At 42.5% G+C, this 16,949-nt stretch overlaps 1 protein-coding gene across 1 annotated transcript in view; it reads right to left on the bottom strand.

The window, feature by feature from the left end:
* Nucleotides 1-2,174: 2,174 nt before the first annotated feature.
* Nucleotides 2,175-16,949, bottom strand: part of LOC120046585 (protein bicaudal C homolog 1-A-like) — a 70,081-nt gene continuing 55,306 nt past the window's right edge. Inside the window, exons 9-21 of the mRNA XM_038991951.1 lie at nucleotides 16,450-16,581; nucleotides 13,385-13,568; nucleotides 12,485-12,646; nucleotides 11,934-12,121; nucleotides 11,689-11,830; nucleotides 10,523-10,694; nucleotides 9,950-10,121; nucleotides 9,793-9,832; nucleotides 9,024-9,196; nucleotides 8,602-8,764; nucleotides 7,887-8,050; nucleotides 5,843-5,957; nucleotides 2,175-5,436 (exon numbers count right to left, since the gene is read on the bottom strand). Coding sequence (XP_038847879.1) covers nucleotides 5,309-5,436; nucleotides 5,843-5,957; nucleotides 7,887-8,050; nucleotides 8,602-8,764; nucleotides 9,024-9,196; nucleotides 9,793-9,832; nucleotides 9,950-10,121; nucleotides 10,523-10,694; nucleotides 11,689-11,830; nucleotides 11,934-12,121; nucleotides 12,485-12,646; nucleotides 13,385-13,568; nucleotides 16,450-16,581 — 1,935 coding nt within the window. The 3' untranslated portion in view covers nucleotides 2,175-5,308. The remainder of the gene's footprint in view (nucleotides 5,437-5,842; nucleotides 5,958-7,886; nucleotides 8,051-8,601; nucleotides 8,765-9,023; nucleotides 9,197-9,792; nucleotides 9,833-9,949; nucleotides 10,122-10,522; nucleotides 10,695-11,688; nucleotides 11,831-11,933; nucleotides 12,122-12,484; nucleotides 12,647-13,384; nucleotides 13,569-16,449; nucleotides 16,582-16,949) is intronic.

The following is a 16,949-nucleotide window of genomic DNA, read 5'->3' as shown; positions in this document are numbered from 1 at the left end:
AGCTACTAAGGTGACAAGAGGTCAGGTGATGACACTGTCTGGAAAGCCTTCCCTGTCTGGAACTATCCTCAGTGACATTTGCAGGGGAGGAGAAAATATTTTTGAATGCCATGTTTTTAACTCTTATTTTTAGATATCATCACACCGTCTTCGTTGATGTCAAAAGGGTAGCACTGTTTACAGGACAGATGAAACATGTCTCTATTGTTATTTCAATAACTTAATTCAAACTGAGTAACAATTCCAGGAGGTATTTCTTCTTCCCACCACATCCATTGGACATGAACTATAGATTCACATAAATGCAGTGTTATGTTGTGTAACATAAACACATTCAGCTTTCTCTCCCCAGCATGGCTCCTATTCAGATAACGATGCTCTGTGAGATAATGAGGGGAATTATAGTCTACACACTATGCTTTAGAAAACAGTTAAATGAAGTCACCTGTTTCTAGCGTGAAAGGAGAAGATCCATTTGCAATGGATGAAAGATTTCTACATCAGAGACCATACATCTGCTGTGGGAAAGAGGGCTGCAATGGGCCTCAAATTTTACAACCTCATAAAATGAGCATAATTAAATCATTCTGTAAGCTAAATAAGATATACCATAAATAGGCCTACATGAAAGATAGTCCTACATACAAGAATTTGACATTTTGACACCAGTAAAAAGATGAACTATTATTTCCTCTTAAAAGCTATTTTCTGCAAAAGCCTAATAAATAATTAAAGGAGCATGTTCTGATATTAACCACTAAGGCTGAATTATTACAAATGCTTTTTTGTAATTTAGCTCAATATATTGGTAAGCCAAGTGGAGTGTTTTTGTTACTGTAGTACCCCCTGGAGGAGATAAACACAAACATTCAGTCAGTCATGGATTGGATTTACATAGTGTTTTTTCCACCAGGTGCTGATAGGGGTTTACATCGCATGCAGCAGAAACTCCCCACATCCACCACCAATGTGTAGCACCCACCTGGGTAATGCTATGGATGCCATTTTTACGCCAGAGAGCTCATCCCACATCAGTTGGAGCGAGAGAGAAATACAATAGATTGTCAAAGTCAAAAAGGGAAAGGGTATAGCTGTGACCTGAGTGGAAGGATGATGCATTCAGCAGAACACGTTGCTACCCTCAGTGCACCGCTGACCCTTGTGTCACTATTACACAGGACTGGATTACATCTGCCAGCTGGTGCCTCTCTCCCTCCCTCCTCTCTACAGGTCATCTGAGGGAAGAGAGGGAAATAGAGAGGGGCAGATACAGTGGAAAGATAACAGTACAGCATCCTTGTTCAGTACGGTGTCAATGCATGCAGGATGGGTGGTATGGGTTAGTGTGGTTCCTCTATGGAGTGGATGGTATGGGTTAGTGTGGTTCCTCTCAGGAGTGGATGGTATGGGTTAGTGTGGTTCCTCTATGGAGTGGATGGTATGGGTTAGTGTGGTTCCTCTATGGAGTGGATGGTATGGGTTAGTGTGGTTCCTCTCAGGAGTGGATGGTATGGGTTAGTGTGGTTCCTCTCAGGAGTGGATGGTATGGGTTAGTGTGGTTCCTCTATGGAGTGGATGGTATGGGTTAGTGTGGTTCCTCTCAGGAGTGGATGGTATGGGTTAGTGTGGTTCCTCTCAGGAGTGGATGGTATGGGTTAGTGTGGTTCCTCTCAGGAGTGGATGGTATGGGTTAGTGTGGTTCCTCTCAGGAGTGGATGGTATGGGTTAGTGTGGTTCCTCTATGGAGTGGATGGTGTGGGTTAGTGTGGTTCCTCTCAGGAGTGGATGGTATGGGTTAGTGTGGTTCCTCTATGGAGTGGATGGTATGGGTTAGTGTGGTTGCTCTCAGGAGTGGATGGTATGGGTTAGTGTGGTTCCTCTATGGAGTGGATGGTATGGGTTAGTGTGGTTCCTCTATGGAGTGCATCTATTCTCTGTGATTAGATCAAGGAGATCCTGCCTCTGGGGATTAGTGGAAAGCTCTGGCACCAATCGGACATCAAGAACTGATTATCGGAGCGTTTGGGTCTCACACACAGGCTTTCCTCAGCTCTGGTTACCAGAGTGTTCTATCAATTTCACTCTTCACACTTTTCCACTGAATATTCTTCCTCACTGTAATAGTCAAATGTATATGTGCTCTGAACAAAAACAAAAAGGAAACATCTTACTGCATACATTTATTACCTTTGTAATAACACTTCAATGTTTTGAACAAACTTTTTTGCTCATTTGATAACTCCTCCAAAACACATCTGTACTATATTTACAGATATAACAACATAGCTAAAACAATGTCCTTCTCAACAATCGTATCAACAAGAGCTATAGGCAAAGTTCCTCAATTCTTCTGTAGAACCTTTTTTGGAACAGTACCTTTCTCTCACACAAAACTGGAGATAAATTGCTAACAAGCATGGCTGCACAGGATACAAAAGAGATGCAAAACATACATAAATTCCTTAGTGGTTTACATTCATTATAAATGTTGTACCATTTCATCTAACTCAGTATAAGGTAGACCCTTCAAATGTATCCCTTTGGGAATAACAAGAACTAAACACACACATTTAAGACATAATAAGTGTAGGGACAGGAAGCTGGTGGTAAACTTTGATTGCAAATTACTCATTAAACCAGATAAAAAAGCATCAATAATCCTCACTAACAACATTCACTTGACAGACAACATCTCTATTACCCTCCAAGCACACAAATGACCGCAGGCGTAACTTTACAGAAGCAAAAAAAAATATTGTCTGGTTTGCAGGGTAGCTACCATGGCTCAACATAACTGAACTGACATAATCAATGCTGAACAGCTTCAATATAGTACCATGATAAAGGGTTGAACACAACCCATATTTTTGGTAGAACAAATCCCTTTTAATTTCCTGTCTTTTTAAGATTTCAAAGAAAATGACACACTACTGGTCAGAAATGACAACCAAGTCAGGATATCTTATTGATACGATAGTGACATTGGCTCAAATCAGTTAGAAGTGGTATGGCGTAAACACAAGATACAACAGATCTTCATGAGAAAAAGCATGCAAAAAGAGAAAGTGACTTCTCTCTGTGCGTGATTAAAGAATGGGTGATGCTAAGACTTCTGCTGTCAGTGATGTTGCTGTTGTGTGGAAACAAAGTTTTGGCATGTAAGTTGCTTTGAAATGTTCTCTCTATATCTGCTTCAGCATTCTGTACCTACTGTCATTTAGCTTCAAGATTTCGTTTTTCACTTTGGGCTCAACATAGAGTTCACTGCATTGTCCGTCAAATACCGTACCATCTACCAACAAACATTCTGCAAATGAAGATGAGTACTTCAAACTAACAGTCTATATGATAGAATGCACAAAGACTATCAACTTCCAGGCTTAATATGGGGGTTCAATCTTAAACAGTTACAGCAAAAACATTCCAGAGTCAGACAGCATAACAAAAGGGTATGAGAATACTGTTTTACATGAACATAATACAGAGATCAGAGTGACTTCGTCCTTTGATGATAAGCAGCACCACTGCACCCCTAATCCTGTTACTTCATCAAATATAGCTTTACAAGAATCCCAGATATCTGATTGCACAACTGATACTGAAAATTGGATATTTCCACTATTCTTAATTTAAGCTAGAATACATGTTATGAGGACACAATCTTGGTAAATGTAGAAATGTGTCTAGGCAGGGGCTGTCATATGAAATAAAGTTGAGTTTACATCTATGGTGTGAGTTCCCTCCTAGGTGAGAGGTAGTGTCAGTCCAAATAGCTATATTCTAATAGAAACAATTCCCTGCTGAGCAGCTTAGAGAGAGAAGTGGAGGCATTCTACACTGTAGTAGTGTGGAGGCATTCTACACTGTAGTAGTGTGGAGGCATTCTACACTGTAGTAGTGTGGAGGCATTCTACACTGTAGTAGTGTGGAGGCATTCTACACTGTAGTAGTGTGGAGGCCTTCTACACTGTAGTAGTGTGGAGGCCTTCTACACTGTAGTAGTGTGGAGGCATTCTACACTGTAGTAGTGTGGAGGCATTCTACACTGTAGTAGTGTGGAGGCATTCTACACTGTAGTAGTGTGGAGGCATTCTACACTGTAGTAGTGTGGAGGCATTCTACACTGTAGTAGGTTGCTTCTCTGTCCGCAGCTCTAAAAGCGGTTAAAGTGTAAGGAAAGATAAAAGCACACAGTCTTGGAATAATGACATGTCTCCTGAATAGATAGAGGAACACATAGTAGGATTCAACACAGAAAGACTAACTGACAAAGACCATTGACATGACTACAGGAGACAATGACAATGACTAAGAAAACCACAGGAGGCCAACAAACAGAATCAGAGAGAGGGGCCTGCTGTTTTGACAGACTGCTCTCTTTCTCTGCTGCAGTCTCATGACACAGCCTGACGGCACCAAAGATTATGGGGTAAAGGTAATTATCAAAGAGACTAATAATGAACTAATTAGAAACCACAGGAACTCATTCGTGAATGTATAAAGTAATGAAAACATAAAAAAATACATGAAACTGATTATTACCCCAGAAAGAAAATTAAAATTATGTGAATACAAAATAATACAAAATAATATTTTTCTAAATACATATGACATACAGACTGCAGCCCAACTACAGCAGCTGCTGGTGGATACAACACTGGCCTTCGTGGAATGTCAATCAATCAAAACACTGAGGGGTCCAAGGTCAATCCACTAGGTTCTGCGTTTAGTTGTTGATGTCACTTTATTGACTTCATTTCCCCATCTCACTAAGTGCTTACATTTGGCTTGGTACAAATACATCTGTGCTTTGAGTTAATACAAAATGCATAGGTATTCCAATATGAGAAATCAGGCTTTCACAGGCAAAATTGTTAAAGTGCATGTCATTGATAACACAGCATACTACAAATGCAGTATCAATGTAATTATTTTGTACTAATCATTTGGCCTGTTCCCTTTAACAAAAATTGACAACTACTGGGCAGTACCTGTCCTTCATAATTAGTAAAATACCCTTCATGCATAGATACTCCACAGAAACATCTAACCACTATGTGGAGTGAACACTGGACTTTCTATACCACAGATGGCTCTTCTTATTTTTGGCACTTCTGGTTAAACTATGGCTTCTTGTTATGGCCTTAAAAAAAGAGAGAGAAAAAAAAGAGTTGAATAGTCATTGTTCAGCATAAGCTGGAGGGTGGACCACTGAGACCCAGATAGGCTGGAGACTGGCCTACAGAAGCCCAAAGAGAGGCACTGAAGGCTGGTTCTCTGTCGTGTTAGGTCCTGGCGGAGTGGAGCTCTACCACCGACCGCTGACACTAGCCATGTCAGCGTGGAACTGACGAGACAGGCGACCGCTGGCTCCCCCTTCCAGGAAGGAGGATCTGATAGGAGCCTCAAACAGCTTCCTTCGGTTCTTGTTCAGTTCTGGAAAAGACAAAAGAACACAATATTGCATATCAATTGCAATTCTTAAAGATATAAATGTTCGATACCATATGTTTTTCCATTGAGAAATACAAGTCCGACAAGTCAATTCAAACTGTAATCCATATGAAAAGAAGTTCCAGTTTATTGGTCTTCCGATGCAGTCAAGACTTAAAATCAACAATGACAGGAAAATGTGCTTCAAATAGCCAATGAAAAATGAGAACAGCTCAAAGCATTGAAGTCCATTTCACACCGTCTCCATCAGGAGAGGTTCTGGCACGCCCAACACACCCCTCAACACTTCTGACAGACTTCTGACAGGAGCTATTATCAGCGGATCAGCCTGATCTCCCACATGTCATTGGAACTGGGTTCACACAAACACACAATGTTTGGACATTACCGTAGTCATTCACACCAGAGATGGCAAGCAGCATTTTCCTGCGTGCACCAAATGTGGTGATGCCCAGCTCTTTCAGGTCCTGGTCTGTAAGAGTGAGGAAGGTCTGGAGATCGATCTGAAAAAGAGTGCATGTGTACAGTCAGTATGTTTATTATGTCACTGCACACAATACCATTTTTTGGATAACAAAATTAATTCCCCCTTTGCCACATAAAAAACCTGGGGCCTCATTTATAAACTGTGCGTACGTACAGAATATAGCCCAAAATGTTTGTGCGCCAGTACACACAAAAGTTGTCATTTATAAAAATGTAACTTGATGTGAGAAAGTTCTCACCTCCCTGCAAACGTTAGAAATATTGTATTGCAAGCTGGGGTGATATGATAAGCTTATTCATAAAAAAAAACAAAAAAAACAAGAAAACATTAACAAGAATGCAGCCATTTGCCATTAATGAGAAGAGCAAAAATCAATGTGTTTTGTTTTTAGAATCTAAAATAACTAAACAGAAATCTTTTTCCTATTTATTTTCTTTTCATAACCATTGCAGAATTAATTCCTCATCTTTTCTGTTCGTGATTGGTTCATATTCCTGAAGTAGCCATACAACAAATTACAATGTGCATCTCTCATTTCATAGGACCTAGTAGCCAAGTAAATAGATAGGCTATATGTATTTCAAGTTTTGCAATCCCATAGGCAGCACAGTTTATAATATGCAGTCGAATTTAAAAGGTGAACAGTTGATATTTTACATTGAAGTAGGCCTATTTATGCTACTGTTAGTACTGTAATTGCATTTTGGGACATTCGTGTAATCTTTTTTTTCCTTTAAGAAATCGCTGGCATTCCATCATATTTAGGTTGGGGGAAACGTTGATGCAAAACATTGTTGAATTCAAATGTTCTGTTGACAGGTCCACAACAATTTGCCATTGTTTTCTCTTTCAGAAACTGACAAAGTCCTTTACCAGATACAACATAAATTACTGCTAAAGATAAAAACCTACATTTTGAGATTATGGCTAAAAACAATATTATTTGTATTTGTCAAACAGCAGCCAAGCATCGATCATCATGTCACCAGAATAAGACCCTCGTTATTTATTGGAAAGGATCATTAAGCTCATCCCCTTGCACTTTCACCACCCTGTGAAGTTCATCATCATTTATTTAATCTGTGGCCTAATAAACTGTATGGTTTCCCGAGTTGTAGTGGGAGGACCACACAACATATCACGTGACTCCAAGTTTACATGGGTTATTCTATTAATATTTGCGCATAAAGGAGTTTCCTCTGCCATTTCTCGCATAATTACATTTTACAGACACAAAAAAATCCCACCATGTCTAACGAACAAAATGCCTGTCGGCTCGGTCGTGACGTTTTTCATGCATCAGTTAATTCATCTGCATGAAATGGTTGGATGGAAACGTGGTTATTGTCACCTTAAAAGGTGAATAGCGAGCATTTTCCAGGAAGAGTTTTAATGCTTGTTCACACTCACACAGTTTTACGACAGGTCTGATTTATAACGGTAAACATGCATATGAATGGCGTGCACCAAGTTTATATATTTCAATATTTTTGTAGGTGCGCAGACTTTTCAGAAATGGCGCACATAGAAATTTAGTGTGAAATTTACAACGGTTATAAATGAGGCCCCTGAAGCCTATCCATTATCAAGCATTTGCAATATGTGTGCTCTGATTTCAATAAAAGTAGTTGGATATAAATAGTCTAGTCACTGGACCATGAGGACCACTCCAAAATATGTTGCAAAAAAAGCTTAGTCTAGGTCAAGCAATGGGCAGCTAAAATGGAACTCAAAGCTCCCAGAAAAATGTTTAAATCCATTTATTTATTGACAATTTCCACTCGAAAAGTTTAATATCAGCATGAAAATCTTAGCCTAAGCACTGGTCTATCCATCCGTAAATTCTAGCCTCTCTCTGATATAGTCAGCCAAGCAGGGATGGATGGAGGTGTCTGCTCCCATGTTAATGTGGCTATCCCATGCTACGGCAGCTATAGACCAGTACCTCCTGCTGTTGGAACACGTCTGTGTATTTCCCCAGGCCCAGCTTGCTGAACAGCTCCGGCAGGTCCGACCCTTTCAGAGAGGACTGAAGACTGCACCCGTTGCTCCCGGTGATCGAGGAGATACAGTCCATGTAGTTACTGCTGCTCAGATAGTGCTCTGCAGCTGCCAATCAAAATATGTCACAGGAACACAAGACAAGTCAGACAGTCATCATTAAAGACTTTCATAGAAAGTTATCATTGTAAAAAAGAATGTATGCAACATAAAATAAACCCTGACGTATCTTGCTGCCAAAACATTGTGACTAAATATTTGTATCCAATTAGAGCAAGAGAATGCTTTTTGATTGTTTTTAATGTGTGCAATATAAGCCAACATACTGTGGATAAAATGTGCTTCTCTACAGCATTTTCGGTAGTGATAGGCTTTGATAAATAATTGGATACAAGGGCAAAAACAGGAGTCGGATATGAACAGAAGTATCTGGTCTCTAGTGCAGGTGTGTTGGAGGAATGAACCCATCTACTCCCACACCCCCTAACGTTTTCATTAATGAGGCAATTTTTACACAGCATCTGCTGTTCAAGGTTAGATGTTTTGAATTATTTATCATCAAAACTTTTAAGAGTTTACTTTAATTACATGGGAGTGTGATGATCTAGCCTTCTTGCCTTTCATTCAAAGTTCAGATGGGTATCTGCTGAGTAGCTCACCGGATTTGTTCTGCTTCCTCTTGGGACTGCAAACAGACACTGGGAATTCGGCGTGGCTGGGAAGACCGTTCCCACCCACATTCCTGTCTCTCCAGTTGTCAGAGTCACTGCCGTTGCCCACCCCCTCTCTGCTGCCGGAGCGGGAAAGAGACAGGGGGGAGCCCTGGGGGAACAGAAAGGGGACATCAGATCATACTGGGCTGTAGTTTTAACTTCGCATTATTTGGTTTAGTTCTGTGAATCAGAGTATCAATTTAGTTTAGTTTTCAATAATTTACTTTTTGCTTTACATGTTGGCTTTCATTGTTTATGCAATCCATGATGATGCTTCATATTAGTCTTTGCATAAGCTCCATATCAGGAATGTTACTATAAACACGTTCTCTTCAACAGCAGAAAAAACCTGGTCCATTGGTGTTTACCTCATAGTCGGAGTTTACCTCGTAGGTGGTACTCATGGTGGGTTTGTAGGGCACGTGGTTGGCCCTGCGCAGCTCCTTGATGGTCTCTGCTGGCATAGACTTGGAGAAACCCAGACCACTCCACGTGTTAGTGGGGGTCCGCACCTCAGTCACAACAGGCTTCTTCAACATGGCTGGACACAGACACAGATAAACACCTCTGTCACCAATTAGTGCGAAAGGTCAGAAAAACGGACACAGCATTCCTTTATTTTCCTCCCCAATTTCGTGATATCCAATTGGTAGTTAGTCTTGTCCCATCGCTGCAACTCCCATACGGACTCGGGAGAGGCGAAGGTCGAGAGAGACGTGCGTCCTCCGAAACACAACCCTGCCAAGCCGCACTGCTTCTTGCCACAATGCTCGCTTAACCCGGAAGCCAGCCGCACCAATGTGTCGAAGGAAACACCGTACACCTGGCGACGGTGTCAGCGTGCACTGCGCCCGGCCCCGCCACAGGAGTCGCTAGAGCGCCACAGGAGTCGCTAGTGCGCGATGGGACAAGGACATCCCGGCCGGCCCAACCCTCCCCTAACACGGATGACACTGGTCCAATTGTGTGCTCCCTCATGGGTCTCCCGGTCACGCCCGGCTGCGGCGCAGCCTGGGATCGTACCCGGATCTGTAGTGACACCTCTAGTGATGCAGTGCCTTAGAACGCTGCGCCACTCGGAAGGAACACAGTATCCCTTGAGACTAGACAGGAATCGCCTGAAAGATTGACACTTACCCTTGGTTGCTAACAGCTTTTTCTGTTCATATTCAAGCGCCTAAAAAAGAAATGGAGAGGAAGGTCAATGTCAGTTTTAATACTTGTCAAATTCCCATTAGTCATTTATTGATACGTGAGTGTGTGTATGTGAGAGAGAGAAGTGGAGATGGAATACCTCTAGTTGGCCCTGCATGTTAGCAAAGGAAGAATGTGGTGCCAAGCGGATCCTGTCCCTCTCATTCTGCTGTGCTGCCCTCTCTGCTGCCCGCTCACTGCCCGGTGCCCTCTTATCTGTCACTGGGCTGTCTGAAGCACTCGACTCTGGGTCTGACAGTAGGCAGTCTGAGCTGTGGGAGGGGCACAAAAGAGAGGAACAACTATATTAAAAAGACAAGGTACAAACCCCATCACAATAGAGTAGCCTATAGCACAGAAAGGACATACAGCACAGCTCAACAGGGTATGGCATATTTAGACAAAGCATGACAGAATGCAGTACAACAGTGCAGTCCCCGGCTTTGTCTCCAAATAGCACCCTCCTCAAGCCCTTTTCCCTACTGAAGTTCCTCCTGGAAAACTTAAGTCCTTTCTACATCAGCAGTTGTCACAAAGTGCTATTATTTTCTATTCTATGAATGTATGGGAGTCATACCCACTGAACTAGAATGAGTTCTAGTCCTATGTTCATATCCTTTAGGCATGGGAATGGAAGAGTGAGGACATCACTTAGATGTAGGTAGTGTCTTACTGTAGCTCTGGACAGACATACTGGAGATGGGAGTTCTTGGTCCCCTGGAGGAGCTCCACCGCCTGCCGTTTCCCTGACGTCTTACAGGAAGCCAGCATCTGTTTCAGCTCGTTTCCATTTGCTGAGTGAGATGGGCTTCTGGGCATGCCCACTTCCACAAAGGTGTCAGAGCCTGGTGGAGAGAACGTAAACGAGCATTTGTGAAGAAACGGTAACGTGGGATATTATATTTCTTCCTTCATGATTTAATAATGTCGATCAGTAGGCTATATATCTGGCTGTATGTACTATTATATCCTTTACATGTGACAAATAAGATACAAAGAATTGCTAGATTCTTATAGAATCCCTGTGTTTGACAACCAAGTTTTTGTACTTCCATTGCAACCTCTTCTTTAGAGTGCATTATTGCTTAGCTTTCCATTGCCTGTCATGCATATATTACAGTACGTTCTTTGCACCTGTAAGTCACTCTGCATGATGGCATGAGCATGACTAAATGTAGCTGCTAAACCTCACAGTAGGCACCTGTGTTGATAAAAAACAAAAGCGGTCAATAATGAAGGGGCTTTTTTCTTCTTCTCCCCCTCTTCCAGGCAGTAACCCAGCCTGCATAACATGATCTGTGTGTGTATCTAGACCTTGACAGCGTAAAATAATAATATGTCAGTCATCTTAATTAACATCTCCAAGCTATTATGTTTAGTTGATTCACCCTGGGCTCGATGGTAACGGGGAGCAGAGCCAGAGCCAGTTGGGACAGGTTGGAGAACACAGGAGGTGGTCAGGGAGAGGAAACAGTTACTACTGTCACCAGCCAAGCTGGGGCTGAGGAGTCCACGGAGCTCCAGCTCCAACAACATGGGAACGTGAGGAGTGTGAGAGCAAGGCTACACTCAAACCACACATGTTAGAGATGCAGGAAACTCGGGACCTCAACCACTGGAATACCAGTCATTAAATGTCACCCTATTGCAACCTAATAAAAGTGGTTTAATAATGGGGACTAGACCGCATAAAACAAATATATTGTGGTATAAATTAATTTAGCAGTTTACAAGGCCAAATACCTAGGTTTCCTTGTGGGTTCCATAAACCTCTTTATAGTATATCTACAAGAGCTATACATGTCCATGTTGTCTGTAGGTGCGGTGTGTGTGTGGTACCTTCGTCTTGGTTGGACTTGCTGGAGCGGGGTTCTGACGGGTTGTGTCCGCTGGCCTCCTGGACCGAGTCACACTGGTTGGGGTTCAGAACCGTGTCTGCCAGTGACGCACTGGACATCCTACCATAGACTGAGCCAGGATGCTGCATACAAACACAAATGTAGCTCTATACATTATACTCACTATAGGCAAGGTATATATTCAATGTAACAGCTAGTGAGTATATGTCTATGAAAGTCATTCACCTTGACATGTCCATTGATGGTACAGGGGCCTTTGGAGCAGTCAGGGACCCCGTTGGTCTGCTTGTCGATTGGGGCAAGCCCGGGGGGAGGGGGGGGGGTGTTCTGGGTGTACCCCTGGACCCCAGAGAGCAGGATACTGCTCAGAGTGGCCTGGGCTACAGGGTGCATCATCAACTGAGACGAGAAGCCTGGATACACGAGGGAGAAAATACTACACCTTTATCATAACATTTTCATCATATAATCATTTATTACATTATACAGAACAATCTCAAAGTGCATAACTATTTTAAATGGACACAACTAGACATGGCAACTGACAAAAAAAGCACAGCTGATGCTACAAAGGACACAGCTATTAACAGAAATCCTTCCTAAAGAGAAAGGTATTTAGGGACGTTTTAAAGAGCCCAGAGTCTGTGGTGCCTTCAGGTAGTCCGGGAGGGCATTCCAGAGGCTGGGTATCAATCCCTTATAGCTATTTGTGAACAAGGTGCGAAACCTGAAGGTGTGAGACAGAGAGAGATTGTGCACTAGCCGTCTGTACTCACCTTGGGTGCTGGTGAGAGAGCTAGGCCACAGTGAGGAGGAGGGAGACGGGGTGCTGGGGATGGGGTTCTGCATAGGGCTCATGGAAGAGTTCAGACTGTTGAGAACAGAGTTTGGAGCTGGGGAGCTACTGAGAGAATGGGGCACTGATGCACCTAGGAAGCCTGGAGGAGAGAAAAACACAGAGAAGGCTGTACCTCAATACAGTATCACTCTAAAAATATTTTCTTCCCACACCAGTGATAGATATTATTGCATACTACCACATCACTCATCAAGTCCTTTCATATCAGTGGTCAGAAAATAAAGAGAGAGACATTTGAGAGAACTGGTCTTTGACAAATATAACTCAACAGTCAATAACTCCATGTTAAACTGCTACTCTATGTTTCAACCAAATGTATCAAAGAAGACAAACAGGTTTGTGGGTTTTACAAACAGATCATTTAACTCCAGAAATAAGGCTTGGATTTCCTTGGCAGGCTGGGCTGTAATCTGATGGAGAGGGATGTAGTAATTAACTATAGGCTGAGATGTGGAGGCCCATATCTTACCCATGAGCCTTTGGGTTCATACTGTACACCCCAGGAAGGGACTGTCAATGTGGTCAGTTTCCAGACATAAACCTCCTAACAGTTTATCCCATGATACATAACTCATGATTTATTCCGTTGTAAAGGAGTTTGTCTCATGTTATTTTCAATTGTATTTCTTATTACTTATTTTCGCAAGATAACAATACAGTTGGATTACATACAGTAAGACACAAGCCTCTTTCTCCAATCACTGGTCTATAAACGTGTGGGAAAAGGCCTAGGGATGACATTTGTAGAAAGACAATAGATTTCCTTTGAGCATTCTCATAATGGTGTAAGAGGTGGATGCAAAGAGAACTCCAGTACCCAGACTGCTCAGCCCCAGGCCAGCTGAGGCCAGGATGTCCAGGCCGACAGGACAGATGAGGGTGGGGCCGTTGGTGGAGGGGGACATGGCTGATGACACCCCGTTGCTCTCCAGACCCAACAGAAACTTCCGGGCCTCGTACATGTTCACTGCATTCCGCTCCACACTCTTTACTATCACAGACTGAGGAAGGGAGTGTGAGAAAGAGAGAGATGGAGAGACAGACAAGTGGAACAGAGAAAACAACAACATGGCAGGTTGTCATCAGTATGAACTGTACTTCAGCAACATGAGCGAGGAGAATAGGAGATAATACTGGTTCTTCAACTTCTGTAGCATAATTCGTCTTTCTTTAATGCAATTAACAGTGAAATCAAAAGGGATTAGTAAATTGTCAAAACATAATCTTGATACAGTGGTTTTATTTCAATTTAAGTGTGAGAAAGCGTATGTGAGTTTGGGGAGCATATTCAACTTTCTCCAGTTTCAACATTACCATATAGAGTGCTTAGAACATAGCGATGAATAAAAAATTAACATGCACATAAATGTTGTCTTTGGACCTGCATTTTCCAAAGAGGGCCCTGCCAAATTGAGTCCAGTCACCATCTTTCTTTCTCCACACCCTTCTTAATGGAGTAGCCGAATAGCCAGAAGCAGAGCGGTGTTTGGAAGGCCATTTGGATTAGTGCTGTGATCTCGTTAATGTATAGGTCTGGGTAGGGCTGAGTTTACATTGGCACCACACCACTGTTCCCCACGGGCCTGTCTGGGATTAGGCATCATGCCAGGGCACAAGGAGGGAAGGGCACCTGGCTAAAATGTTTAGGTTGGGGCCAAGTAGGTTTGGTGTGGCTAATATATTGTTTGGATTTGGCTTATGATGTGCAGTGCTTTACAGTTAAGGCCAGGAGATTTTCCTGACCTTTTGACCTGATCAGAAAACACCTTGGGCCCTAGCTGTACCATCACTCTAGTAAAGTAGCTCTGGATTTGACCACTATGTCTACCATAAGCCACCTCCAAAGTAGTTTTAGAGAATTTGACAGTACGTCCAACTGGCCTCACAACGGCAGACAATGTGCAACCACGCCAGCCCAGGACCTCCACATACAGCTTCTTAACCTGATGGATCGCCTGGGACCAGCCACCAGGACAGCCAATGAAACTGAGGAGTATTTCTGTCTGTAGTAAAGCCCTGTTGTGGGGAAAAACTCATTCTGATTGGCTGGGACTGGCTCCCCACAGTGAGTGGGCCTGGCGCCCAAGTGGGTGGGCCTATACCCTCCCAAGCCCACCCATGGCTGCACCCCTGCCCAGTCATGTGAAATCCATAGATTAGTGCCTAATTCATTCATTTCAATTGACTGATTTCCTTAAATGAACTGTAAATGTGAACTGTAACCTGTAAAATCGTTGAAATTGCCACATGTTGCGTTTATATTTTTGTTCAGTATATGCCAATTTATCTTACAATTTCTACCAATCTGCGTGCCAGTTATGGTTTAAATATGCAAATTTTTGTGTAACGGTTTCATTTAAATGTATAATAACGTCTTCGTATCTCAAATTCATTGTTATGTGCTTAATCAAAATTCTATTTAAATCTAAATGAAAATGATACAAACCTAAAAAGTAACTTTTATTGCCATCTCGTACAATGCTGTGTACTACTCCCTTCACAGAACAGAGCAAACTGGCTCTAACCAGAATAGAAAGAGGAGTGGGAGGCCCCGGTGCACAACTGAGCAAGGGGACAAGTACATTAGAGTGTCTAGTTTGAGAAACAGATGCCTCACTAGTCATCAACTGGCAGCTTCATTAAAATAGTACCCGCAAAACACCAGTCTCAACGTCAACAGTGAAGAGGCGACTTCGGGATGCTGGCCTTCTAGACAGAGTTCCTCTGTCCAATGTCTGTGTTATTTTGCACATCTTAATCTTTTCTTTTTATTGGCCAATCTGAGATATGGCTTTTCTTTGCAACTCTGCCCAGAAGGCCAGCACCCTGGAGTCACCTCTTGACTGTTGGTAGGGGGTGTATACAGAAGCCTTATTTGGTAAAAGACCAAGTCCATATTATGGCAAGAACATCTCAAAGAAGCAAAGAGAAATGCCAGTCCATCATTACTTTAAGACATGAAGGTCAGTCAATCTGGAAAATGTCAAGAACTTTGAAAGATTCTTCAAGTGCAGTCGCAAAAACCATCAAGAGCTATGATGAAACTGTCTCTCATGAGGACCGCAACAGGAAAGGAAGACCCAGAGTTACCTCTGCTGCAGAGGAGTTACCAGCCTTAGAAATTGCAGTGGAAATTGGTGGAAATCTGTCCTTTGGTCTTATCAGTCCAAATTTTAGATTTTTGGTTCCAACCGCCATGTCACCGTGAAGCATGGAGGAGGTGTTATGGTGTGGAGGTGCTTTGCTGGTGACACTGTGATTTATTTAGAATTGAAGGCACACTTAACTAGTACGGCTACCACAAAATCAAAATCAAATCAAACCACAGCATTCTGCAGATACGCCATCCCATCTGGTTTGCGCATAGTGGGACTATCAATTGTTTTTCAACAGGACAATGACCCAACACACATCCAGGCTGTGTAAGGGTTATTTGACCAAGAAGGAGAGTGATGGAGTGCTGCATCAGATGACCTGGCCTCCACATTCACCTGACCTCAACCCAATTGAGATGGTTTGGGATGAGTTGGACCGGAGAGTGAAGGAAAAGCAACCAACAAGTGCTCAGCATATGTGGGAACTCCTTCAAGACTGTTGGAAAAGCCTTCCAGGAGAAGCTGAAATGCATTTCAGGTGACTACCACATGAAGCTGGTTGAGAGAATGCCAAGAGTGTGCAAAGCTGTCATCAAGGCAAAGGGTGGCTACTTTGAACAATCTCAAATATATTTTGATTTGTTAAATACTTTTTTGGTTACTACATGATTCCATATGTGTTATTTCATAGTTCTGATTATTCAACAATGTAAAAAATATTAAAAATGAATTAAGAAAAACCTAATTGGGGTCAGCACTAACTAGATGTTCATGTTTAGTGTGGTACCTTGCTGGGCTGCTTTGGTTTGGGCTTGATGCTGATGAAGACATCCAGCTGCTCCATCAGAGCTGTGATACACTGGGGCTCCACCTCAATGTCCTCTTTAATGTCAAACATCAGTACCAGGGGCAGGCAGCCCTGTGGAACACACATCATCACATCCTATGAAACAGACCCTTGTTATAGAACTATCACCATGGGGCAGAGTTTTTCCTGACCAGACATTTAAATTACATGACATTTAAAAGTATCCCCACAAACCGAATAGGGGTTGAAAATAAGATAAGCACCTAAATTGGAACGCAGTGGCTGTACAGTCATTAACATGCTATACACATGTTGTCAGAGCTCAGGGTCTCCACTTTACAGCGCTGTATGGGATTCAACTGACTGACGCTCTAAGCGTGAGCACGAAGCACAAGATGCCCCCATAGCAACATTTTTTTGTTGTCTGAGAAAGAGGACTATGTTTTCTGAAAGATGAGAAATTGAGGATTATAATAAAT

This window comes from Salvelinus namaycush, chromosome 4 (assembly GCF_016432855.1).
Source record: "Salvelinus namaycush isolate Seneca chromosome 4, SaNama_1.0, whole genome shotgun sequence".
NCBI classification, from domain to species: Eukaryota; Metazoa; Chordata; class Actinopteri; order Salmoniformes; family Salmonidae; genus Salvelinus; species Salvelinus namaycush.
This window is presented reverse-complemented; position numbering and strand designations above follow the sequence as displayed.